This window comes from Chaetodon trifascialis, chromosome 10, assembly GCF_039877785.1.
Source record: "Chaetodon trifascialis isolate fChaTrf1 chromosome 10, fChaTrf1.hap1, whole genome shotgun sequence".
Lineage (NCBI taxonomy): Eukaryota > Metazoa > Chordata > Actinopteri > Chaetodontiformes > Chaetodontidae > Chaetodon > Chaetodon trifascialis.
In genome coordinates, this window is record NC_092065.1 from 19,968,810 (window position 1) to 19,995,467 (window position 26,658).

Here is a 26,658-nt window from a genome sequence, read left to right on the forward strand (position 1 = left end):
GATCTCTTGTCAGTACAGCAGCAGTTATTAATGGAAACACGGCCGGCACGTTGACCTGGAGCAGACAGGTGTTCGTCTTAGTGAGGATATAGAGGGATTACAGCTGCAGCCATTTTAATCCTGCTAAATTTATTGTCCAGTATGCTATTTTTTGCTATCCCTACAACCAGCACTATCTGACGCACACGCACACACACACACACACACACACACACACACACACACACACACACACACACTGTCTAGCTCACATTCATTGACAGTTCATTTCTGCTGAGTCACGTAATGCAGGTTGGGGAACAAGGCTGTATGTGTGCGTGCATGCATGCGTGCATGTATACATTTGTATATGTGAAAAAAGACTTGTCCCAGAGTTCCCGAGTTTAGTTCTCTTTGTTCAGTTCAGTCCATTTGTCAGCATTCATTTTGTCACTTTTTGGATAAGACAACATACCTTAACCTCAGCTGAAAAGTTGTTTATGAACTCTTTGCCTTAATCCCAAGATTTAACGGAGAGGGGACCCTGTGCTTCAAACAGTGATGATTTTTTAAATTCTTTTTGTTATCACTGATTTGCAGGGACACACTACAAGGATACACAACACAGATTGCAGCGCTGGTGTGGTGACAACTCATGACTAGACATACCTGTAGATTCTGAAATGACTTTTGCCCACTGAAATTCACAAATTGATCATGGTGACATTAAACTAGGATATATATACAACTAAGCAGTACTGAAATAGACTGACATTTAGATGGACTACATTATATCCAAAAACAAAAATTTACCTAGGTGGGCAGTCTCTACTCTGATATCATTGTATTGTTTTGCATATAGATCCACAGTGGTTTGGGCCTGAGTTTGCCTTCAGGGCTTTCTGCTGCAGATTGTGTCTCATGTGAAACAAAAAGTCAGCGTTGACTTATCATTTTAACCTTACCTTGCGAGGCAGCTGAATTCGAGAGATCACAAGATCATTCAAGCCAAGAATCCATCTTGCCAGACTTCAAGTTATGTGCTTATGGCAGAACCACCATCATTCCAGTCCAATCAGGAACTATAGCATCAGTTACATCAGAGCTGGAGAGTATTTCTTGATTGAAAGAAGAGCAAAGAACAGAACTGAAGGCTTTTCTTGATGAAAACATGTTTTCACTCTTCTCCCAACTGGCTTCGACAAGAGTTTCATTAATTTCGCTATTTGCGTTGCTCAGGGGCACCCCAGCTGTTGGTAATGAGGGAGCGACAATAGCTGCTTTTTACATAAGGTCAGAACACAGAGACCAGAACTCACTCACATGGATAAAAATCAATAAGTTGTCTTTGGCCCCATTTATATTCACCATATTCTCAATGCAGGAGAAAATCCAGATGCGATTTACAACACTTTAATTTATTCTGAGCCCCGTGTATTTGTTTCAGTTGGCCAGATCACAAATCTGATCACAATCTGTCTTGGTTTTTCCGCCGACGTGTATATCAGGGTCACTGCACCTCTAGTGCAGAGGGAGGTGATCATGTACCTGAGGATGTTTTTGAAGAACTTCTTTAGCGGTTCACTTAACAATAACAGTTAGGTTAGCATTGGCTAATGACTATCCAAGTGCATGAATGAATCATATTTATGAACGGAAAGACAGACAAATATTTGTTTTTTGCGTCTTTTTTTTTTTTATTGGCTTTGATGAGATAGGTAGAAAAAAGCTGCCTTTTATCACAAGTACAGATCATAGACACTGTGGTTATATCCAATGACTGCTTGCTGAAATACTTAGTAGTAGTTTCACGAGATTGCAGATATTTGTCTTGGAGAGATGGTTGTAATCACTCCTTTTCATCATATAGCTACAATACGTATCAAACCATCTTACTTTACTTGCCATAATGTATAACTTAATGACAGTACTAGCTAACTCTGTTCTTCAGGCTACTTTTTCTTCTCTCTGTCATTTTTCTTCAGCCCACACTAAATTGCAGCTATTACTGCTACAAAAATAAACATGTATCATTTGTTACTCCAGATGCTGTCTTCTACGGCACGCTACAGTAAGAGAACTGGAATTTAACAATAGGCCAGTACAGGGGGGGGGGGGGGTCCCATGGTTGTCAAAGTGTAACCCTTGATATGGTCATGTAATCCACTCTCACTCTTTCTCTCTTCCCAGACTCTGAAGGACCCCACTCTTGCAGCCAGGAAAGATTTCCAGCGTGAGGCTGAGTTGCTGACCAACCTTCAGCACGAGCACATAGTGAAGTTCTATGGAGTGTGTGTGGACGGAGACCCTCTCATCATGGTCTTTGAGTACATGAAGCACGGAGATCTCAATAAGTTTCTCAGGTGAGTTCAGCGGACAAGCAACAGGTGGTGGAGGAGATGTGATGTGAGTGCCTCTGCTGTGAGTGATGACAGTGATAGCCTTTAAATCACCAGAGGCTGGACTTTGGGAGTAGAGTGCCCAAATGGGAATTAAGAGATGAAAGCAATTTAATGTTAACATTTGTGTTAGCTCTCCAATGTGTAGGATCTATTGGCAGAAATGGAAAATAATATTCATAGCTGTTTGATTGCCTGAAATTAAGAACCGGCGTGTTTCTACAGTGGCCCAGAATAGACAAACCAAACACTGGCTCTGGAGAGAGCCTGTCACATGATTCACATGATGGCAAGCTGTGTTCATTTGGTTGCTGGATAGACTTCCACAAAATCCCACCCACTGGTGCTTTAAGTGATGTGATGGAGATTAAATACACAAATTGAATTGTATTATTAAGGTAGTCAAAAACCACATTGGTATTATATGGATGTCTTTAAAGGACTGTACCCATGAAATTACACAGTCAACCCTGTAAATCCAATGTGCTTACAATTGACTGAATGACTGACAACAAATTCATGCCAGTGGCTGCAACTTTAAACTCATGTCCCCTACCCTCCAGGGGCTTTCAGTTCATTTTAATTTGTTGTCAAATTCAGCTCACAGACCTGAAACTTGCTCAAAATAGCTGATGCATCACAATAAGACAGATGTTTGTCTGGTTTTCATGAAAAACTTAATTTTAGACTACAAAAATGTTAAAGATGATGATCTGTGAATCCTTCCTTGTGGTGCATTCGCATGCTTAAGTGAAGGTATGACAACAGAGCTTCATTTATCTTCCACGTGACATTACATTCATGCTGTTTGGAGACTGAAAGGAGCACAAATAATGATCAAACATGAATGTCGGAAAAACGTAGAAATTTGACAGTTGCTTTGAATGACACATAAACGCACCATCCTTCTACAACAAACGGGGATGTGGACTCTCACTGGACTCTGCAAAGCAGTGATGCTTTCACAAGAAGTCTGAGAATATAATGATGAGGAGCTTTGACCAGAAGATAATTATACTTTCTACAAAACAGTTGCATCAGCTTGAGCCAGAGTATACCGAAAATATAATGAGGAAATTGTGCTGAGGCAAGTAGATGGGGAGAGGACTAGAAGAAGACACACTGCTGATAGATCATCAGATCAACCGGAACACCAGCCTCTGAACCAGCAGACAGCAGCTGCTGGTGGAGCTGTAACACATGACATACTATCCGCAATATGGACGGGACATTTCGGAAGTGCTGTTCAAGAAGGGACAGCGAGGCAGCAATGCAGGAGATGAACCTACACGTGTGACAAACCAGCCAAGGAAAAATCATTTATCCCTCTGAGAGAGAATGCTTTGGTCAAAAATGTGTTGTGCTTCACAGAGCAGAGTCTGACCTATCAGAACTACCTGTGGGCAGGACAGTTGTTCTGCTAACTGATCCAAGACGGACCTACGCAGAAGGAATGTATATCTGGGTGGGTGAAGCACTGAATTTATTGGCATTAAAAAAAAGATAAAAGAATAAAGGTGAACATACACAACATTAAGTTTATGGACAGACAAACAGACATTAAAGGTCACATATTATGTAGAATACACTTCCATAGATTTTCAACTTGGATTAGATTAGATTGATTTTATTGTCCACCTCAGTGACCATTAAACACATACAGAATAAAGCTGTATACCATGTGCAATACAACAATACAAATGGGCAGGTTGCAGCAAATAAGTTACATAAATAATGCAAAAGAGCAAATCTTACAAAATAACAGGTGTTCTCTGATGCAGTCAGTGCATGTTTAATACCTGTAAGGCGTACGGGATAAAAGACTTCTTGGATATATTCTGGCTGGCCCTTGGGACCCTTAATCAACAGCCAGATGGGAGTAGCTCAAACTCTGAGTGCCTTGGGCACGAGTTGTTTGCTGTTACATGTTTAGCCATTCTGTGTACAATATGGACAAATACAAACCTGATTCCAGAAAAGTTGGGACGCTGTAAGACACATAAATAAAACAGAATGTGATCATTTGCTCATTCCTCTTGACAACAGTACAAACACAGTATATGTTTTACCCCATCAATTTCATATTTCATTGATTTTTGTAAATATATGCTTATTCTGAATTAGATTTTTTTCAAACAAGTTGGGACAGAAGCAGCTAAAGACGGCTGTTCCACATTCCATAGGTAAACAGGTTCATTGGTAACAGGTGATAGTATTATGACTGGGTATGAAAGGAGCATCCTGGAAAGGCTCAGTTGTTCACAAGCAAGGATGGAGCAAGGTGCAGCACTTGGTGAGCACAGGAGTGTATAAAGGATATTAGCACATGGACTGAGAAGCACTTTGTAAGTGAACACAGTTCATTTGCAAATGATTGCATTCTATTTTATTTATGTTTTAAACAGCGTACCAACTTTTTTGTAATCAAGGTTGTATAATGCACTGTTGTTTTATGAATATGTGTCCCCAGTGTGGCTAAAGATCCCCGACTATGAGAAAGGACTATTGTCTCTCTTTTTCTCTTGCCCAGCTTTTCACAACAAATTCAGAAACTAAAAAACCTTTCCTCCAAGCTCATCAGATGTGCGTCTCCGTCCAACATCCTTTTGGCCTTTTTTTCGTCATTTCCTTGCTCACGCCAACTCTGGAAACACAAAGAGAACTAGCAAAGCAAGCAAATTGTTCTGATCTCAGCTGCAAGAACTAGCACAAAAATCTTCTACCATCTGAGGAAGTGAAGACCCAGTGGAACTTTTTGTGGGAAATGTGATCACGACAATAAGAAAACTTTTATTTGTCTGCGTAATTCATTTTACATCGGACTGCTGTTTCAGCAAGAGCCAGTACAAAGGAGGACTTGCTTCCAAAGCGAAGCTCAGGGATGAATTGAAACCAGCTGCCTGTGACCCAACTTCAAACTTGGAAGCTGTAAGTTTTGCCATGTTTTATGTTGTTTTACTGTTTATTCTGCTGCTTTTAAACATAGCATTAACACGATGCACAGCTGATGTGGCTAGCTTCGATTGTAGGTTGCCGCTAAATGTAAATTCAATATTACTGGATAAACATACCCTGAAGATACACATATGAAAAAGACAAACTGCAAGAAATGTCAGAAACAGTATTTGCTTGAGAAAGTTGTGTAAGCTTTATTAGCGCCAAGTTGCTAAATTGGAACAGCCAGCCATTTGTGGTTAATATTCTAGCCAGGAACCTCCAATTTCCACGGCAGTGTATTTCAGTAAAGGATCTTTCTTCAGACTTGAAAAGGTAAATGAAGAACTTTTTATGCTCAAAGCAAGATATGGCATGTCAGACTGACTCTATAGCAGGCAGTTCAGAACAAATACCAGGAAATCCTATGACAGAAACATTTCTTATCTACCATCTGTTCTTTCAAGCAATGGAACTGCATCTTTTCCAGTAATGACACCTTTTGTCTGCATGCCAGAATGTTCATAGAGTGAGCAGTTGTGAACAAGTGGAAAAAAAAAAATCACAGAAAGTAATAGTTGGTGGTGACATGGGGCTCTATATTTGTAAAATTTGGACAGGTGTTTGAATCTGTATGGAGGTGAGTGATAGACACTACAATCAATAACTATGATGTCATGTAAGAGATTGTAACAGTGTTTTCACAGGTTTGGTAGCTACATGATGGACATCAAGACCAATACTGTCGATATCCAGCTGGTTCAGGTAAGTGGGATAAAATTGCACAATTTTTACATTTTTATTTTTGCAACATTTGTCCATATTTATGCATTTGTATATTTTTTTGTTTGGACAGGGCAGTGATGTTTAAGGAAGTTATCACAAGGAAAAAGAAGGTCTGAAGAGAAGCCTGGCATAGTTGGTAGTATGTGACTCTGCATTTTATTGTCACTGACCATCAACCACAAATATAGAAGTTCCTAAAGGAGAGCAACATCACCCATTTCTAACATCTGGCATGTGAAGAAAGGTGTATTTCGTTACGTTAATGTGCAAACACAAGGTAACCGTATATATATATTATCTGAGTAACAAGACAAACGCCTCACAGTTACAGTGTAGTGTAGTAGTGTGTTTACAGTACAGACTCCTCTTCATATAATTATCAATCACAAATTTTCTATGAAAGATTGGTAAACAGACCTGCTCATTTAATTAACTAGGTTTTGTTAAATGTAGAATCCCTTTAAAGATCTCCTGCCTTTTACAAGCTGAAGAAGATCCTAAGAACAGGAGGATCATGGAAGATGTTATAAAACTCAGCCTCCATCTTTTGAGGCTTTCCACAGTGTCATTCTTCATTTTTTTTCCTGAAAATGTTGTGTGGGTAAATCACATTTTACTTGTGGAAATGTGTTAATGATCTGTGGTATTATTTACATTTTTGATTTTCTCTTTACTTCAATACCTGGCTGCTCTATATTACAGTGAAAATGCTGACCAGCCACAGGCAGAAGTTTTGTGGGGGGTTTTTACTGTCATGGATATTTGGGGCACAAGTTATCATGTTATCATATGTGGTGAAAAAACAGTACAACACTAAATAGGGTGATAAAAGTGATACCAAGACGTTTTCCAAAATCTGTCAAATGTCTCATGTAAATTCATGTTTAATATGTTTTATATGCACAGTCTCTGCTGATGAAAAACTTGCAATTATACTCAAAAACAATTATGAAATGATATGTAAGTAATGTAAAGCAAGACTGCATAAAATATTTATTTTCACAAAGTTTAGTACTTGTAATCATACAGTTTGATTGCAATTATGATAATTTAAACTTCCTGCTCTACTCCTCTCAGCTGTAAAGGCTCATTATCTGCTCAGTATATGTTAAATGCACTCTGTAGGGACAGCACATTCAGGAGAAATTGTCCTCCACATACCATCTGTCATGGTATGACGATTGTAATCAGGAAAAATAGTTTAGCTAACAGAAATGTTACCTGTGGTACCTCCATGCAGCTTATATTTTCACTTTCTGTAGGCATGCTTGCACAGTGTCAACTGGTGCAGCTTTAGGTAACTTAATGCTCCTCTGGAGATGGATCCCAATCTCCCAAAGTTTAAAAAACACAGCATACAACCTTGAATTCTGACAAAAATGCTTTGGATCTCATCTCTGTTCAGAACATTGAAAAAAGAAAATAATTGATTGTCACCATCAACCAAAATATATGTTGCTACTTGGAAAATATGTACAAGAACTTAATTAGCACTTAACTACATTCCACTAATTACAATATTTCTTATTGACCAAAACTGCTCCTAATAATGATGGAGCGTAAATATAATGGTTAGCATTAGCTACCTAGCATGTTAGTCACCATAACAACACACACATCGACTGTAAAAAAGAAAGAAAATACTTACACAAAGCTGTTACCTAACCATTCAGAAATGTCCTCCAGCATTGTCAGTGTTTGAAGTTCTGCAGGAGCCAGTCATTGGTCTGGGTCAGATCCTGGATCCAACGGTTGAACCGCTGCCATATTGATTAGTTTGCTTCTTTTCATGCAAGGTAAACGCTCACAGGGCTCACAGAGAACTTGGTGTCAATTTTCGGAGTGTTCGGGGTGTGGGGAGCAGAAACACTTTTGCATCTAAAGCTACAGCCCATCTAGAGCAGGACTGTGACAGAGGGGTATAAAGGCAAGCTAGAATGCATGCTATGTGTGATATCAGCAGCAAGAAACTTCATAGATGTCTTTCAGGGACATCAGAGACCTGTACTAACTTTTAAAAGGAGTGTAATATGTCACCCGTAAATATCACGAGAAATGCCCTGAGTTTGTTGTGTCACAATGACTTAACCTGCACATGTCCATAATCCATCATTTATGTCAGAGTAGAGTCAGCACTTAGAGAGTGAGGATCCAGCAGACCAGAACAAACTACAAATAGTCCTGAATGTGGTGACATGGAAAATCGTTGAGTTGGACCATTTAATCGGCATCAGTAATTGTACTGCTAAGAAATTGGATTGCCTTGATATAATGATAGCACTTTTCTATGTTAATGGACAAAGCAGAAACACCATGGGTTTAACTTTGCTTCCTGTTAGCTCTTGGTCATAGCAACATGTAGGATTATATAATTTAAATAAAGTAACAAGGTTTCTCCTCTTGACCTTCTTCACACCTGGTATTAACAGGTGATCTGTCTCATGTAAATAAGGGCTGGGTTTTGCTAGTAAAGAACTAGTTTGTACAATGTGTTGTCCGATCTTGTCAGTGAGCAAAAGTGTTTGCAGTTCTTTTGAAGGACCGTACTTGTGTGAAAAGAAAGTAGAAGAATGCATTTTCAGACTTCCTCTCCAGGGAGACATTCATAGCGGCGTTGTACTCTGTTGTTCACATGAAAAGTGACTGAAATAGTTGTGTGATGGATGAAAAAAGAGCAGACGGAGAAACTCAAACTTCACCCTCTCATCCACCAGCCCACTGGATTTATTACAACACTACACTACCCGGTGTTGAATATTTGGAAGGTCTAAAGCTACAACATGCAAGATTGTAACTACGTATTATATTTAAGACCCAGAGGAAACCCTTGTGTTACATGTCATCAGCCATAGAAGCCATAACTACGTGGTTACACCATGGAGGTATCTTTCTAGTCGCTTGTAATGTGATATGAAGTATTTTTGTTTTGGGACACAAATAGCCTTGAACATTTGATTTTCTTGTTTGGAACAAGCAGTTGTCACAGGATTATAATGTGTGTTTACAAAGACGCTCTATGTGCTCGCCAGAAATCCATTTGGAATATCCTTAAAATAACACTAGAGAGACATCCAAAATCTTCCCTCTCTGCTCGTGGTCCGATGAACAAATAATGTTCTTTTCTGTGAGTCATTTATAGATGTTTGGACCCTGGCTTTGTGTCTACTGACAAAACCACACAGATGTTGAACCCCAGGGTTGCTGGTGAACAATGCAAGGCTAATACATACTGTAAGCGTGCATGTTTGCAGTCTGTGTGTGCACTGGGTGCTGCAAGAAAAATATTTCTAAAGTATAAGTAGTCTGCAGCTCAAACAGGCAGAGCAGTGAACTCTACCATCTTTTGATGGGAACTTCACAAAGTGAACACATTAAAATATTTATAGCTCACTGTCCCAATGACACTGATCAGAGAAGTGTTCAGATCCTTTACTTAAAGGATAATTTTGGTTTATTACAATATTTTATTTTTTGATTTATTTATTTTTTTTTAGCTGTGGCCTTCATTTGCTTTTGATAACATTGCACTCATCAAAGTAATTGCTCAGATGTGGGAACACGGTGTAAAGAAAATCTGCTCAGTTTGGTAAACAAGGGCAAAGACTTGATGTATGAACTATCCCTCCTAACAAAGAACAAAAATACACATACAAATGAGTGAATGAATGCAACCATGAAAAACCACAGCTGGTGTCGGGTTGTCTCTGCATCTCTCTCTCCCTCTCTCGCAGCCAGCAGATAACATCTTCAAACACCTCTCGGCTGGATGTGCAGGGTTCAGAGTTTCTTTAGTTCTAACTTTCGTTGTGTTGGAACACAGAAGTTGAGCAGGCTTCTTTTGCAAAGTTCTTGCTTTCAAAGTTGTTTGGGTGCCAGGCTCCAGCACGTTCTGTGCAGCTCAGGATGCAGCTGAGTTGCGAGTGGGGCCATAATGAACTTTGTTCAGCATGCCCCCCACCAGCCAGCGGTCCAAAGTGAAAGGTCAGGCACCAGAGGGTTAGGAACCAAGACAGAGACAGTCAGAGGGGGCTTCATCCTCATTTTATAGTCTTCTTTAAGAGGGTCGGCAGTGTCCAAGGAGGTGGGCAGTGTGAGATGACACGAGACTTCACTCTTCCTATTCTGTACCGTTCATGTTTTGAATTTTTACTCCCTCTAATTTTTTTTGAAAGGATTAGTCAAGTTTGGTACAAGTAGCTGAATGATACCAAACATGAATTATCAAGATGTCAGTCAAATTAATAATCAGAACACACAGACGTACACACACATTTTATACATACACAGTATTAATAAATTCTCACCATTACGTAATTCATTTCACATGAGCGGGATGCCCACATGTCTGCTCATAGCAGCTGGCCAGGCTACAGTTGGATTCTAACTGAAAATTGAACATCTTGCTGAGAATAATGTTGTAGTGAGCCCAACTTCTCACAAAAAAAACTCAATACAGTTGGTTGGAGCAAATAATTTGACGTAGTCGACATGGCCAGTTTTGTTCAGCAGTCACATTATGGGAAGCGATTTTAAGTTTTCATTGTATACTGCAGCTGTCAGATAAATGGAGTCAAGTAAAAGTACAATATTTCCTCCTGAAATGTAGCTGAGAAGAAGCACAATGTAGCATCAAAAGGAAATACTTCAGTAAAGTACATCTTCTACTCAAACATAGGACTTGAATAAACATGCTCTTGCTTTCTGCCTCTGCCTCAGTACTGAGATATTTAAAATGCTTGTTGCGTCCTCGCTTTATTTGTGTGTAGAGTCTTAATGTGCAAGAACTTGTAGCCTGTTGACTTGACTTCCCTTGACCTTCATTGATCCTGACCAGTCAGCACACTGCAAAAATGTCAGTTTTCTTTCCCTCGTTTATACATTCAGAAGTTCCAGGGACAGCGTGCATTAATAGACATTTCATTAAACGTGCTAGTTTAGCATCCTGTCTAATTTTCACCTGCAGTCCCTGGGCAGCTGTAAATGTTAGTAGATGAAGTAGAAAAATAGTGTAGAGGTTGAACTGAGCTGCCAGGCCTGTGTGTGGCATGGAGAGCAGTGAGTTAGCTTGTTGACGCTGAGTGATGGATGGGCCTGTCGCAGTGAACTACTGCAGGTTGATGCCTTAATTTTAACCTTGTCACCAGACTACGACCACCTGCTTGTTAAGTACCATTCCTTCTTCCTTAACACTCCCACTTTCCCTCTCTAAAGACAAAGCCCCCGCAGACTCCTGCCAGGCTGTTTATGAAAAATTTTTTCAGAGAGCTGCCTGTTGGAAAGTTATAAATATAAATGGCAGACTCTGCTCGGGCAACAAATATTGTCAGCACAGTCAGTGTGCCTTACTATGAGAGCCTTGTTAGAGCCTTGTCATGTGCCATACAAGTGTGTTCTACAGTAATTGATGAATGAACCTGTCAAATAGAGTTACAGACTGAAACTGGGAACTGTTCCACCCAGAGCATTATGTAAAAATTCAGTCAGCCTTAAATAAAAATAATGCCCATGCTGGGTCTTACTGTGTAGAAGTGCTTTAAGTGCTTTAGCTGTTACAGAGTGATTGATGGCTGTGACAAAGAAAATAGGCAGTTGCAGACTAGGGATTAATATTTTTTCCCCAAAATGAGACATTTTCTACGCAGGGAACAGAAGCGCACTATCCTGGGAATCCCAGGAACTTGTTTTTAAAGTACAATTTCAGCTACCTTCAGAATGCAGCCTCATGCGAGGGATTTATTACAGTTCTTCACTTTATACACGAAATTCTTGAAAGCAAGGCATTTGGCGTTTTCAAAGTCATCCGTTTAAGCCAACACGGATTCCATATTCTGTAAGCATTCGGAGGCAGCTGATGTGAGCCTTCTGTAATAGCAAAGCAATGTTAGATATAATAAAACCAATGATGGCTCAAACTTTAAAAGCAAAGCTCTCACTCACTTGGTGTGAGATTTCAGATTGATTCTTTGGGAGATTATGGCCATCTTTCTTCAGTGGTGCTCTGTGATGGGCACATTTCACCATACTGTTGAATGCATTTATTAATTACAATAAGCTTTCAGTGTGTTCCAGCAGCACACACACATAGCTGCATATGTTTTCACTAATATTGTTTTTGCTCAGAGGGTGAACTCTTTGGACACTAAATGCACTGCATGGAGTCCGGTGGAAGTACATGCTGAAAAAGGTCCATTGACTGACTGCCCACTCACATAAAAAGGGGCGCACTTGAATTAACAGCTAATTCTCCAAACTCAAGTTGCTTTAGCCAAATGATGAATAAATCAATTCTAACCACCTTCCACTTGTTCATAAGTACAGTTGGACATTTGCTCCTGTGGCAGACTAGTGGTGTTAAATGTAAAGAATTGTGACTAGTTTAAGAGTGGAATTTGAAATGTTGGTATTGGCCAAGAATTATGCTGAAATGAATATTGCACAATTATGAATAATTGCCAACAGTTCAATGCCTCACACAGGCCACCATTTGCAGGGAAAATGGCTTACATGGCATCAATTTTTAAATTAGACAGTGGAATTTAACTTGCATTGAATTAACCTCGGGGTACTACCCGTCGAAAAGGGAAAGTTGATAGCCAATTAATTAAGTCTCATCAGATACATTAAACTATCACTTTGGAACTCCGATCAATAATTAACTTAATAACTACAACCAAAGTGACCATATGAATAGCTAGTAAAGACTGAAGGGTTTTGGACTTTTGAAGACCAGAGGACGTTAGAACAAACGCACTTATTCAAGACATAGGCAGTACATTTCTGCTGAGTCATGTGATGTACGTGTCTGTGTAGGATGACAGTGCCATGTTAGAAACCAGGATAGTTTGTTGCATGCAAGATAGAAGAAGAACAATACCAATTATAATGATGGTAAAACCTTGTTTGGCGCATTTAAAAACTTCATTTTAAATGATTTATGAGTGGTGAGTTTTATTTATTTATTTATTTATCATTTACTTTTTTCAGCCAAGTATGTGCAAAGTATGAGCTCCACAGATAAACCACTGATGACTGAGATATTGCAGCAATGATGGTTTACAGGGACATGTGATGAATTAGTGGTACATACAGGGTGCTATAAATAGACATCAGCTGTGTGTAAAGGTCACCTGTAATGACAGCTGTTCTGTTGGTAGATGCAACACTGTTGATTGAATTGCTTCGTCTTTGCCATTCTGCTCATCGCCAGTCTAATGAGTGGTGGAGCAGACACAAGTGTAGGTATGTAAACGGATGTTTCGGTATCTATTTATGTATAGTGGAAATGTAGCTTGTGCATTTGTTTCCACAATGATTTAGCTTTCTAAAACACAATCAGCTGTCAATCTGAAGAAGAGAATGCATATTTCTGTCTTTGTGCAGACACGCAGTTTTAGAGTTTTATGCATCTGGCCCCTATTGCCTGCGTCTCATAGCGGCTTTCTGGCTAGCACTTAACAGTAGGGACGAGGTCCCCTGGTTTACTGCTTTGTTAGCTGGCGGTGATCAGGGGAGCTGGGGTTTTGGTGACCTGATGGCATGACTCGTAGATCACACTCAACCAATGGTAACTGAAAGCTGGGTCCATGGGCGGACACACAACTTTCACCCAGGAGACCAGGGTTTGTGTCCCGTGAGAAACCAACAGTGAATGATCTTCTCCTAAACCTAACTGCAACTCTTTGTTAGAAAGGCTTTCTGGCAGCAAGTGTGTGTCGCTGGGATGAGAACGTGTTGGACTGCCGGAGCAGTTGCTCTGGGCGTTTAATATTGCCATGGATTGGTTTGCATTGTACTTTGTTGAAAGCCTGGTGCGTCTCATACAGGCGCTGAACGATACCTCTGTGAGATGCCGGGGGATGTGACAAATTGGTGGTCTATGAAGCTCCGGGAATGAGAGAGGGTGGGAATACATGGAGGTTTATGGGAAATGTGAAGGAGTCTGGGCGACTGAGTTCAGTGGCTTATGTTTCATAATAAAAGTTCAGTTTCAGTCAAACAATGAACAAATTCATTTGCGGGGTTCCCATGGTACCGTCATGATTAAATAAGGCTGTGGAATTCAATTTGTGTTTGACTGAAATAGATACACTCTTGTGTAATTAAATGAGGTGGTTTTATTTGCCATCTGCTAATTCATCTGCTCACTTTATTTGGCTTTGTTTTCTCATGAAGCTGTTTGCAGTCTGACCTGTAAAAGATCCCGGCGAGCTCTTCACATCCATATTGATTATTGGATGGCCCTTTTATGTAATGTTAATTGGGATTATAAATAGGCTTTAAGGTGTCATAGCCACATTTCCATGTCAATCCCTAAAACGTTTAGTTAACAAGCTATAATGTAGCCTAATAAGGGGTAACACTTCAAGGCCAGGATACAGTATATGAAACCACTTGGGCTTTTATTATTATTATTATTATTATTATTATTATTATTATTATTATTATTATTATTATTATTATTATTATTATTATTATTATGTTCCAGGCATAAATGTTCTGCATAAATGTTAGATTTTGTTTTATGTATTTGATATATTTAGAACAAATTACATCTTAAAGAAACAGACGATGAAAAGCAAATAATAAACTCACAACACGAAAAAACTGAAATCATCCCAATGATGGGTTCAGCATAAATAGTAAGTAAATGTTCATGTTAGTGTGATTGTTTCTTATGTACATAGTGTAAATTATAAAAGCTAGTCTAAAAAATACAAGAATTTTGGTGAGTGTGAATGTATTTTTTTTTTTTAAAAAGCAGAAGCAGCAAAACTCAGCCCTGGACCATCTTTAAACCTCTTGATATCTATTTAAACATTTTCCAAGAATTGAGGAGTGAGCAACATATTTTGCAAATGCTTCATCAGGTTCATTTGCTTTATGAGCGTCCTCTGTTGTTTGCTGCTCCACTCTCAGTTGATGATGCTGTGGTTTGCAGCATGAAACCACACTCAAGAAAAATTTGACACCTCTTTTGCACAACCTTCACCATCAATAAATACCTATTAAAAATAAATGATAGAGTGCCCTTTCAAAATACACCTTATCTTAAAGACTCTGCTGGTTGTACCAAGCCTCCAAGTCCTACCTTTGTTTTCATGCACGAGTCAAAGATCAGAAACATTTTTGAAGTCTCTCAGAACTTTTACTGTATACATGCTGCCCTGCTGTTACCCAGGGCCCTAGCACTTTTGATGGAAGGCCAGATTTGGCTCCCAGGCTGCTGGTCGACCCTGTCGCAGTGTCTGTTGCCATGCAGACTGTGTCTGTGTGTGAGCTGCCCTGTGATTGATAGATGAGGCTGCCTGAGAGACAAAAGTATAGGAAATGGACAAACTGTGTTCTGTGCTGCAGCTTAGGATGTCTGAGGAGAGTCATTCAGTTTACACTGTTGGTCTGAACGCACAGAGAGCTGACCTGTCACACTCGTCTCGCACACTGAAATGAAACTGAAAGTAATAGATGAATTTGCATTGACGTGTTCACAGAAACAGAGTGAGCAGAAAGTTTCACAGCAGGGTCAGTTGGCATCTTACACAAGTGAATTCACAGATGTTTTGTATAAAACGTGAGGAGCAGCCTCTGATGTCTACTGAGGGTAAATGTTCATGAATGTGTACAGAAATCGCATAAAAGATGCTTCATATAACAGATGTGACCTCATAATCATTCAATTCAGATGTTTTCTCCAGTATCAAAGTTTTCCAAATTTCCAGGGGTCAGGTGGAGCTCACATCTAATCAACTGCAACAATACACTCTCTTTTTATGACACCCAAAGCATGATGGGAGTCTTGGTAGTGGCATCTCAAAATAATTTCAGCATAAATGCAGACATTAATAATTAGACAAACAATAGAAGTGACAAAATACACCAAAGGTTTATATTTTCTCTTTATATATTAGTTTGCAACATCAAACATGTTTTAAAGGCTCAAAATGCTGCTGTTGTATTTTTTAGCAGCAAAATGAGAAAAAAGTTTACACATATTGTAACATTCAGCATCTGAAGAATGTTCAGTGATAATATATTTAATTTTTTGTCTTACAATATCCTCTTGTAGAATGCACTTCCAGGTTATGGTCAGGGAAAGATGCCGGTCTTGGTTAAATGCTGAAAAGATGGACTGTGACATAAATAGGAACGTGTTTTCTTTTTCAAAATGTAACCAAACTTAAAATCTTTCACCAACACTAACCACAGCGCTTTTGTACCTGAAACCTAGCCACATGCCTGACTCATGAAGCAATCCCTGGTGTCAGATTCCTAAAGTCTGTACAGCCACCATACACCACGAATACCTCCCTATGATGTCTGTGAGGGAGGAATTTCAATGTAAAGGTTGATCCGTTTATATGCAGATATTTGTGGTGTGTTGAAAATAGGCAGCCCAAATTTCCACAATTTCAATGGATGGCATTTCTGAGTGGCTTATTCTGTCCTGATAACATAAATGTATGACATGTCGTGACTGTAGCATAAGCCTGCACATGAGGGAGTTTGTTTCATTTCAGCCCCAACAGTTGATCACTGAGTATGAGATGTGCTGTAACTTTGAAACATCCGCAAATATTTGTTGAAAGCATGACTTTAATGGCAATGTAATGGATTACTGTCTGTAATTAAACGCCCCACTAGTGAATGCGCTGGGCTGAAATAATGCTTGAAAGCCATTTTTAATATAAAGAATGCATGAGTGAACATACGAACACACTTGACAATATATGAGTTGTAAATTTGGGAGCTATTACATAAGACTTTTTTTTCCTGAGGTTCTTATCTCACTTAACTCTTGACAAGAAAGTCCTAAGCTGAGTCAGACTCTCAGCCCTACCTGCTCACCCTCTGCAAGCCGCTCTGGATGAGAGCACAAGCTTTGCCTAAATGCCTAAATTGTAAATTGCGGTTGGTAAGCTAATGAGCTGCATTATGTCTGCTGTGATTAGATGTTATTTGCTCCCAGGATGCTTTGCCCTGCAGAATAGAACATTGGTACTTAGTCCACCGCCAGGAAGTGAAGTCTGCCAGTGCTTATGTATGATTCTGAATGTTTGTGTGTGTGTGTGTGTGTGTGCGCGCACGCGCACGTGCACACGCACACGCACATGAGCATGCCTGTGTGGGACAGTGTTTGAATGAGTCTCTCTGTGCCTCAGATGCTAATTTCAGCTCAGTAATTGTGTTTCCATTAAAGTGCTGCCATCAATTCTTCCAGGACATACTGCTAATTTAGCTGGCACCCAATGCCCTCCAAGCCGCCATGCTCTCACACACACACACACACACACACACACACACACACACACACACACACACACAGTGAGCTGCCACTTCACTGACATCATTTCCTCCGTTGGAGACTTAAAAGTCAGTGAAGCTGAGAAGACACACATGCACGCCCGCACACACCGGTTGACTTCTGGGTTCGCTTTGAATTTAACTACATAGGTCATCACATCTAAACTCACACTCTGTCCTTCCTCCTCTCTTTGTCTCGCTCTGTCTCTCTACCCTATCGCTCCCTCCAGTGCAGCATCATGGTCACTGCCGTGCTAAATCATTGACACTGATCATAGCTCTGAGTCCATCAGAGGTGTCACCAACAATGAATTGACGGTTACTTTTTCACAAATCATCTTATAATGGACGTTTTGTGAAATATGCTAATCCACTGGAACAGTAGGACAGTTCGTCACAGGGGATTTAAATCAAGAAGTATACCTGCCGATATATCATGCGCCTGACACACTGAACATGCTGAATACCCGTGAGGTGGTCCGGCTGTCTCATCAACAAGGACACACTGTTGATCTACCATTGAATTCCAACACAGTGTACTCACACACAAACTTAATGGGCCATTCTGAGCAAACACACAACATTTAGCAGACTCTGGAGTGGTCGTGCACGGTTCTACTGTGCAGCCACACCTGCACAAATATGAGCTTCATGGAAGAGTCACCTGAAGAAGCCCTTTCCTGCTTCCTCACCACAAAATTCAGTGTCAGAAGTTTACAAAGAACAGCTCAACGAGCCTGATGCATTCTGGAAACAGGTCCTATGGACTGATGAAGCCAAAATAGAACTTTCTAAGTTATGTTTGGTGCAGAATTTGATGAAAAGAGCACCTCTCCAACCGTCAAGTGTGGGTGGATCGATCATGCTTTGCGCTTGTGTTACAGCCAGTGGCACGGAGAACATTTCACTGGTGGAGGGAATTTAAAGGTGTCAAAGAATCCTAGCTGTTACTAAGTACTGACCATGCAGGGTGGGCAAACGTTTGCCTCCGGCCCTTTTCCATTTTGGTAATTTTGAAACTGTAAAAGATGCAACCTTGTGCATGCCACTGTCTGTATATGGCTGCTTTATAAATAAATGACTCAACTTTAATTAACGTTAAATGAAGTGGTGTGTGGTCATAATGGTAACATTGTTCTTTTTCTCTTCCAGAATACAGAATACTTCTTTCCTTATTTACCAAAAACACCCTTTGAACCCTTTTTTTAACATGCCACCAGTATTTACTTTGATTTTGTACATTGGAGCTTTTGTTTCAATTTCAGCACACAATAAAAATAAACCTGCAGCTACTTGAGAATCACTTGAGATTGGTTATCAATCACAGTTAACATAAAACCACCTATATATTTTAAGCCAGTTATGTTGGCATCGCGGGGCCCATTTTCTAAACTCTACCTGGTGTTTTGGTCAAGGACACTCAGACATTCAAGGGCTGATTGGTCAGCTGCTGAGAAGCATTGCTTTGAGGAGATGTCAAACTCAAACATTAAGAAAAGGATTGAATGTTTGTATTTGAAAAATTTGCGTGCAGCTGCCTCTTAATTCACATGTTTTTCAATGAGCCATACAAATATAGCTGTCAAATGCATAAGTGCATAAACAGAGAGAGTAAAATGAAAGGTTTATTGTGATGGATTGCCTTTCCTTCCAAGTTTCAAGGGTCTACAAGTTGATTTTCATATTGTACTAAAATGAACTGGAAATCTGCTGCCTAAAGGAAGGAAATGATCATTAACTTATTGTATGTTTTAGAAAATGTCTGGCAGCCGGCCACCATACCAAGAAGGCTGTTCAAAACCTAAAATAAACACAGCGTTATAATTTGCTACAAAGTGAATTTTTGCCTTGCGTTATTAACAGGAGTTTGACTGCAGGATTATTTGTGCTTATTACTAGTGAGCTACGGCAAGCGTGGAGGGTGTTTCTGTTTGTGTTCAGTTCAGCCCCTGCACTTAAGTGACTCCAGTTCGTTTAGTTACTTCCTTCCAGTCTCTTCTGTTTTCCCCCTCTCTCCTCTCTGTACGTTCATAAAGTGAAGTACATTCCCCCTCCAGTAAGCAGTCAATGAACAGAGACTAATTACAGTACAGGCCAGCACCTCCACGGCTCACTGCTGCAGACAGGTTGAAGTGGAGATAAATCCACTTTTTAATCTCAGAGTTTAAAAAATAAACTCTGAGCTCTCCTCAAGCTGGTTAATGGCTCTGGATTGGAGGAGAATCTGGTGTGACCCCCAGTGTTTATCCCTCCAGAAATTCCAGTCTGCCACCACTTCTCTGCTCCAGAGCTCCCCAGCTCTCAGCAGCTGTCTGCCAGTGTCTGTCCCTGCACTTCACCCTGTCCTTTCCCACACAACACTGCAAAAATCTGACATGCATGATGTAAATTTGCATGTTGATTTAGAATTCCAACGTTGGAAACTTTGACCTATTTGCTACAGTCCTAGAAACAGTACAACAACTATATTTGATGTTTTACTGCATCGTCATAGTCATTGATCTGCTTATTCTGAATTTGATTCAGCAACATGTTTCAAACAAATTGGGACAGGATCAACTAAAGACTGGGAAAGATGTGGAATGCTCCAAAAACACCTGTTTGGAACATTCCACCAGTAAACAGGTTCATTGCTAGCAGGTGATAGTGTCATGATTGGGTATGAAAGGGGCATCCTGGAAAGGCTCAGTCATTCACAAGCAAGGAATGAAATTAGTACCTGCCAAATACAGGCTAAATATTGTCTGTTGTAGGGAAAAGGTTCTGGTCACCTGTCACCAAGTTATGTAGGTGTTTTTCATTTTAATCCATGTGATCATACTTTATATTAAGGTGCAAAGATTCACTGTTAACTAGTTCCTTAATACCATTCGTACTAGTGGCATACTGGCTCTTTATTAGTCGTTGTAAAGCATTTATTAATGCCTTATTCTGGAGATTAGGATTATCAAGAGTTAGGTTATACTGTAAAGATAGAAATTCATGTACAACTTCCTTACTTACTATCAATGAATAGTAATAGAAAGTAGTCAAACTGTTAGTTAATGGCCTACTAGTGGTAGAATATGGTCATGCAGAATAAAACTTAATAAATTATATATAATGACTAATTAAGAGCAAATATGATACTAATATGCACGCTTTTAAGCAACTAGCTAATGGTCAACATGTGTACCTTAATATAAAGTGTTACAAATTACGCTGACTAGTGTCAGGACTGTTTCACGTGAGTATATTTTCCTTGATCTGAGATATTTCCTCAGCTTCTAACTGATTGTGTAACTTCCTCCTCAGAGCCCATGGGCCAGATGCCATGATCCTGGTGGATGGACAGCCTCTGCAGACCAATGGGGAGCTGGGTCTGTCCCAGATGCTTCACATAGCCAGTCAGATTGCAGCTGGGATGATCTACCTGGCGTCTCAACACTTTGTGCACCGTGATCTAGCAACCAGAAACTGCCTGGTGGGGAATGGCCTTCTGGTGAAAATAGGAGACTTTGGCATGTCCAGAGACATTTACAGCACAGATTATTACAGGGTAAGAACATGTCTGTTTGTTTCATGCATAACACACCTTTTTTTCTCCATGTATTTACCTCAAATGAAAACTGTATATAAAATATACAGTGTCCACATCTCTTTTTCAAGGCATAAGAAAGTGTTGCTGATTAGTATGCATGTCCATAAGACTTAAGTCTGGATGATCCATAATTACTTATCCAGTGACCTTTTGTATTGTGCCAACTGCAGGCAATGAAATGAACTAAGCACATGCTTATGCTTCGGAGCACAATGTCAACTTTGACAACTACTCACACTGAATATAAACTATTACATTATATATTATGACCACTTAGAATTGCGTGTTCTGTTTGGCTTGAAGGTGTGTATTACCTTTTAGTAACTTTACAGTCTAACGGGATATACTTGACTTACATCTTTGTAATTAGAAATGAATCAGAATCTGAATCAGAATTCCTTTTATTGATCCCCGAGGGGAAATTGTTTTTTGTATGCACCATTATTAAACTGTAGGTAAAGACCGCAATAGTAAGGCTACACTCAGGAGCTTGGTTCTAGAGTTATTAACGTAACCACCAACAATCACTGAAAAAGAACAGCATCTTGGTGAAAACCAAGCAAATTAAATTTCAAATTGCCAATTGAGTAAACCTGCACAGAAAATAAAGAGATGTGGACAAGTTACAGGTAAAAATGAGACAGTAACTCAGTTTCAATCCAAATATATCAAAAATGTTACCTGAATTTCCAGAAAATCTGCAAAAGAAATTGCAAATGAAAGCTTGCTTCCATCCATTGCACTTAAGATTCTTAGAAGCTGGTTCCTTGAAATAAGCAGTGGGTGGCACCAATTCCCCAGTTGGGTGCATTTTAGCCATTGCAGAAGAAGAGGGTGCAACAAGATGTCGTTATTAAATGAGCACTGGTCAAACCTCAAACAGTGAAAAACAATGTAGAAACAATAATGGATGTATGGTATTCCTGTTTGTTTCATGTGTTACCTGGATCCATTCTCATAATTGATGACGAGGTCCTGAGAACCAGCCGACTAGCCAAAGGTGAAGCAGAGACAAACCTTCTCTGCCTCTCCATCATCCGTTACAGCCACAGAAAATACAGCATGCTGGGTATTATCCCTTCCATAACAAATGTGATAAATAGCATAGGAAAGGATTGCCATGGAGTTCACTGAGCACATACTCTCTAAACAATGCACCCTTTTAATTCTACTGACCCTGGGACAAATCCTCTGGACAAGCCCCACTACTGATGAAGCTGTGAAAAGAGAAAAACTGTAGAACTATAAAAAGGCTTGCCCAAAAAGATGCCTTTTTTGGAGCAGCTTTAAACAGTCCAAAGATTCAGCAAATCGTTTGGGAAGATTGGGTAAGATGATTCCAGAGGGTTTGAACTAAAGCAGCAGAGGCACAATCACCTTTTGTTTTGCAGTTGGAGTGGGGGATGAATAAAAGGCTGAGATTTGAGGATGGGAGAGGTTGAGAAGTGGAGATCAGAAATTTAACTGAGGGCAAGGTCACATAGAGCTTTTTATGTAAGCATGTAATCTTGTAGTTTATCCTGAATTTTACAGGAGGCCAGTGGAGGGAAGCAAGAACAGGGGTGACGTGGGGCCATCAGCTCGTTCTAGTTAAGATTAAGATTTACTTCATTGATCACAGCACACATGTTACAGGAGGGAGACTGCACACACGGCATGCTTAATGAAATTATTCTCCACATTTGCCCATCCTGGAAAGTCCTTCCTCTGCGGCAGACCAGGAGCGGTGGGCTGCCAGCCAACAGCAGCACCTGGGGAGTGGGCCCAGTTCCTTTCGTCACCATTGGTCAGGTGGTGATCTTCTTGCATGTTTTTAGTGGGGGTTTATTTATGGAGGATACCCCAGGTGAACACAGGGAGAACATGCAAACTCCACACAGTAAGGCCCCTTTCTTCGAGCAGCAGGCACCGAAGGGATGGTGGAGGATACACCCCCTGGCGCTAGCTGTAAGGCAACAGCGTTACCACCGTTCCACCCTGCCACCACCGTGTCCGGCAGCTGCATTCTGAACTGACTGTTAACAGTTTAGAACAGCTTGACTGAGACACGCGTAGAGGGAATCACAATAATCAGAGTGGGAGATAAGAAAAGTGTGAATTAATAGTTCAAATCTGTAGAAGACAACTAACATGTGATTTGTGATCTTTCTTAGCTGAAGAAAACAGAGTTGGACAAACTTAGTAACAAGTCAAATCAGTCAGCACTGTACCAATCAGAAGGGAATCTGCAGGACGCAGTCACCACTAACGAACACAGAGTTATTAACATTACATTATTTGTTTGTTACCCATATGGAAATGGCGGCTATACTGTATAACAGCTTCTGCAGGATCCCCTGGATGCAGTGTTTATCAAAAGATGGTCAAAAGCACTTAAAAAGGTAATTCCTTTACCTTCTTCACAGCCTTTACAACTACAGTAATGGTGGTTATGTACTGGATTAGTCTGTCAAGCTGAGACAGATCTCAAGACAAATGGTTGATGTTCTTTGACTAAACTTACTAAAACTAAATTTTTACTTGACAGCCTGATTAAACTGTATGTGACTCTCCGTTACTGAGTACTTGTGCCATCGGTTAGAAGTAATGAAGAATTACAAGTCATCACCCGTCCTCAGAGGCTTTCATCATCTGCTTCCACTCCACACTAACTGGTTTTTGACTGCATATGTGTGCTCAGAATGGCAGCAGTGGACAGACAGATAGAGGATGGATAACTTATTGCATTCGAATAGCATACAGTAGCTGCAGCAGGGGAGACGTCTATCTTGACTGACTGTCACATTATGAGTCACTTTATAGGTTCTCTAAATTATTTAGCCTGCAGGTGTTTTTCTATGGATTTGTAATGTTTTAATGAGCCCTGGACCCCAGACGAGATGTTGAATTTCTCATGTGGGTCCCAGATGGAGAAAGTGAAGAAGCTTGACTGTACGTTTCCTGCCTGCCTATATAGAAGAGGTTTGTCTTCATAGATGATGGCAACTGTGGCTCGGAGGGATTTTCAGCAGACTCTCTCAGCAGTATAATTGGCATGGTGGGAAATCATTTGTATTTGGCAGTAAATGTCAATGACTCCATTGAGTCTCATCCTCCTAAGTAGCTTCTGTTGACTGTTTTCTTTTTAATGGCTGCTTCAACATCTCAACAGGGCTGCAGCAGAAAAGGCTGACAGACTTTTTTTTTTATTATTTTAACCCTTATCAGCAGTGAACTGGTTCAGTTTTACAGAGTTCTACATTATTTCTCCCTCGTTTATGCCCCACACATGCACTCACCCACACCTTAGTGCAGCATAATGTTGAGTTGTTTACATTGAATTGGTTGTATATTTATTGTCAGTGTCAGCTCAGAGTCTGAATAATAGATGTACAAAAGTAAACGTGGCACGGAAAGACAAACAAAGACACACAGACACACACACACACACACTGAAGGCATCCAGCCAGTCTAAGACGGAACATATCTTTACACAGAGCTGGGGTGTCCAGGTAGCCCTGGCTTCAGTTCCAACCTGTGGCCTTTTGCAGCATGCCATCCAATCTCTCTCCCTCTCCTGTCTGTCCACCAATCTCTCTCCCTCTCCTGTCTGTCCATTAGACAGACGATTCTGTCTAATAAAGTCTGTCTTTACACGTCACTGCATCTGTGATGGTGCATCTCCAAAGAACGTGAATATGACCACAATATGGACCAGACAACAGAGTGCTGCATGCTGGCAATCTGCATGTTAGAGAAAAGAAAATGTGTTATGAAAGTCAGGCAACAGCCACAAGTCAGTTAAAGTTAAAGTTGCATATTAATTGAACGTAGTGCTGTGGTAAAACATAAGCCTTGTCTCTGGAGTCTGTGTCAGGAGGAGGAGCAGTCATAGGGTCTCCAGGAGTTGCCCGTCTTGGCAGAGCTTTGTGGGGGTCCTGGAGCAGAGTTTTGAGTTGTCTTTCTTTTGGTGGTTGTGCACTGAATTGGAACTAAACTGCGTTGAGGTTATGGGGAAAACAAAACAGACTCTTTACCAAGCAGGTGGAAGTCCGGGACTATAGCCTTGTCCAGACTGCCAGCCCAAATCCTTTTTTTTTTTTAACATATCAATATTGATTTTAAAAAGTCTGGACAGCAAAAGAAAAAAACAAAACACATGAATATTGCAATGCAATATTTGCAAATCGGATCGAAGCGCCACTTGGGGGTTGTTTGAAATGTGATTCCAATCAGATTTCTACAGTCAGGATGCTCCGACCACTCAAATCAGATTTCAAAGTGCCTTTTGCATCAACGCGACACACAACATCAAAACCAGAGTAATGGAAGCGCATCAGAGCAGCTGAGCAAGATGCAGGCCGCTACGAGCAGAGTGGTCTGAAGGAAAGCTCAGAGAACAGCAGTCTTCTGCACCGCGACCTGACAGCACAATTGCTTGGAGGGCGAGATAGGTTGGTGATGTCTGGACACACAAATTCAATCTGATCACTTGCAAATAACAGTGTGGACAGTCTGTCTTAAAGATCTGATTTGAGAAACAAATCTGATTTGCCTGCAGTCTGAGCAACGCCTAAGGGAGCTAAGTCTTACACACACACACACAGATACACAGACATATATATACACACAAACACAGATGTTTGTATCACCATCCATTGACATAATGCATTCCCCCAGCCCCTTACCCTTAACTTAACCCTAACCCTTAACCATCACAGTTGACTGACTACCCTTAACTGTAATCTAACAGTAATGCCAAGTTTTAACCCTCAATAAGCAGTCTGCACCTGTGAGGACCTCAGTTTTGTCCCCACAGTGACAGGAGGTCTCCATAGGCTGGTGTGCAGTTACTATAAAGTCCCCACCAGAATATTAAATACAAACAACACGCACACACACACACAGATACACTTTCTGTCTCTCCCTCTTATAAGTTTGCGACCTGTCTGGTTTAGATGCATGTGTTGCTGTTTTGATATAATTTTCCAAAGTCTCCAAAGAATCATAAGAATGATTTTGTTAATAAATATTTCAGGAGTACTGTAGTTGTTTTTATTTGGCATTATTGAATAAAAATAAGCGTCTACAGCTACAGAAATAGCACATGATAGAGGCTACTTTGCACCGATATGAACACAGGTGTGCCTTGAGATTTGGCCTTTTCCTTTGGTGTGCCTTGGGTGCAAAAAGCTTGACGACCTCTGTTGGTGCATATGCAAATGTTCTCCATTACTTATTTATGTGCAGGGCAGTATTTGTGCCAGTGCAGGAAGTACTGTGAGGATCATGCAGTATAGTGCCAAAAGTAAAACCATTTTCTGATCTTCTACTGCTGTGATTAAGATTTTACTCGGTTATGGCACAGAAATGGCTACACTAAGGGAAAGATCCCAATTTGGGTTAAAATAAGTACTTGGTTAAGATTATGGAACAATCGTGATGTTAGTAAGTAGTCAAAGGAAACCAACACTGACTGTTAATTGGAAGCAGAAAACAAACTGAGTTCTTCTGTTAACTCATATGATATGTAGGCTGCATCACATATTTTCCTATGTTTCCAGTGTCTTTTGTTTTGGCAGGTGAACCAAAACTTCATTTCCAGACACTGCACAGGCAGCTGTACTTTGTCTGAGAGGACACTATTGACTGGCTCATTAACATGCATCCACTGTCTGCAGTTTAGGCTCAGACAGCCGAGCT

General features: G+C 40.3%; 1 protein-coding gene across 1 annotated transcript in view; it reads left to right on the forward strand.

Moving 5' to 3' along the window:
* Positions 1–26,658, forward strand: part of LOC139337430 (NT-3 growth factor receptor-like) — a 226,607-nt gene that overhangs the window by 188,979 nt on the left and 10,970 nt on the right. The window contains exons 15-16 of the mRNA XM_070971984.1: positions 2,170–2,342; positions 20,691–20,934. Of these exons, the coding sequence (XP_070828085.1) occupies positions 2,170–2,342; positions 20,691–20,934 (417 nt within the window). The remainder of the gene's footprint in view (positions 1–2,169; positions 2,343–20,690; positions 20,935–26,658) is intronic.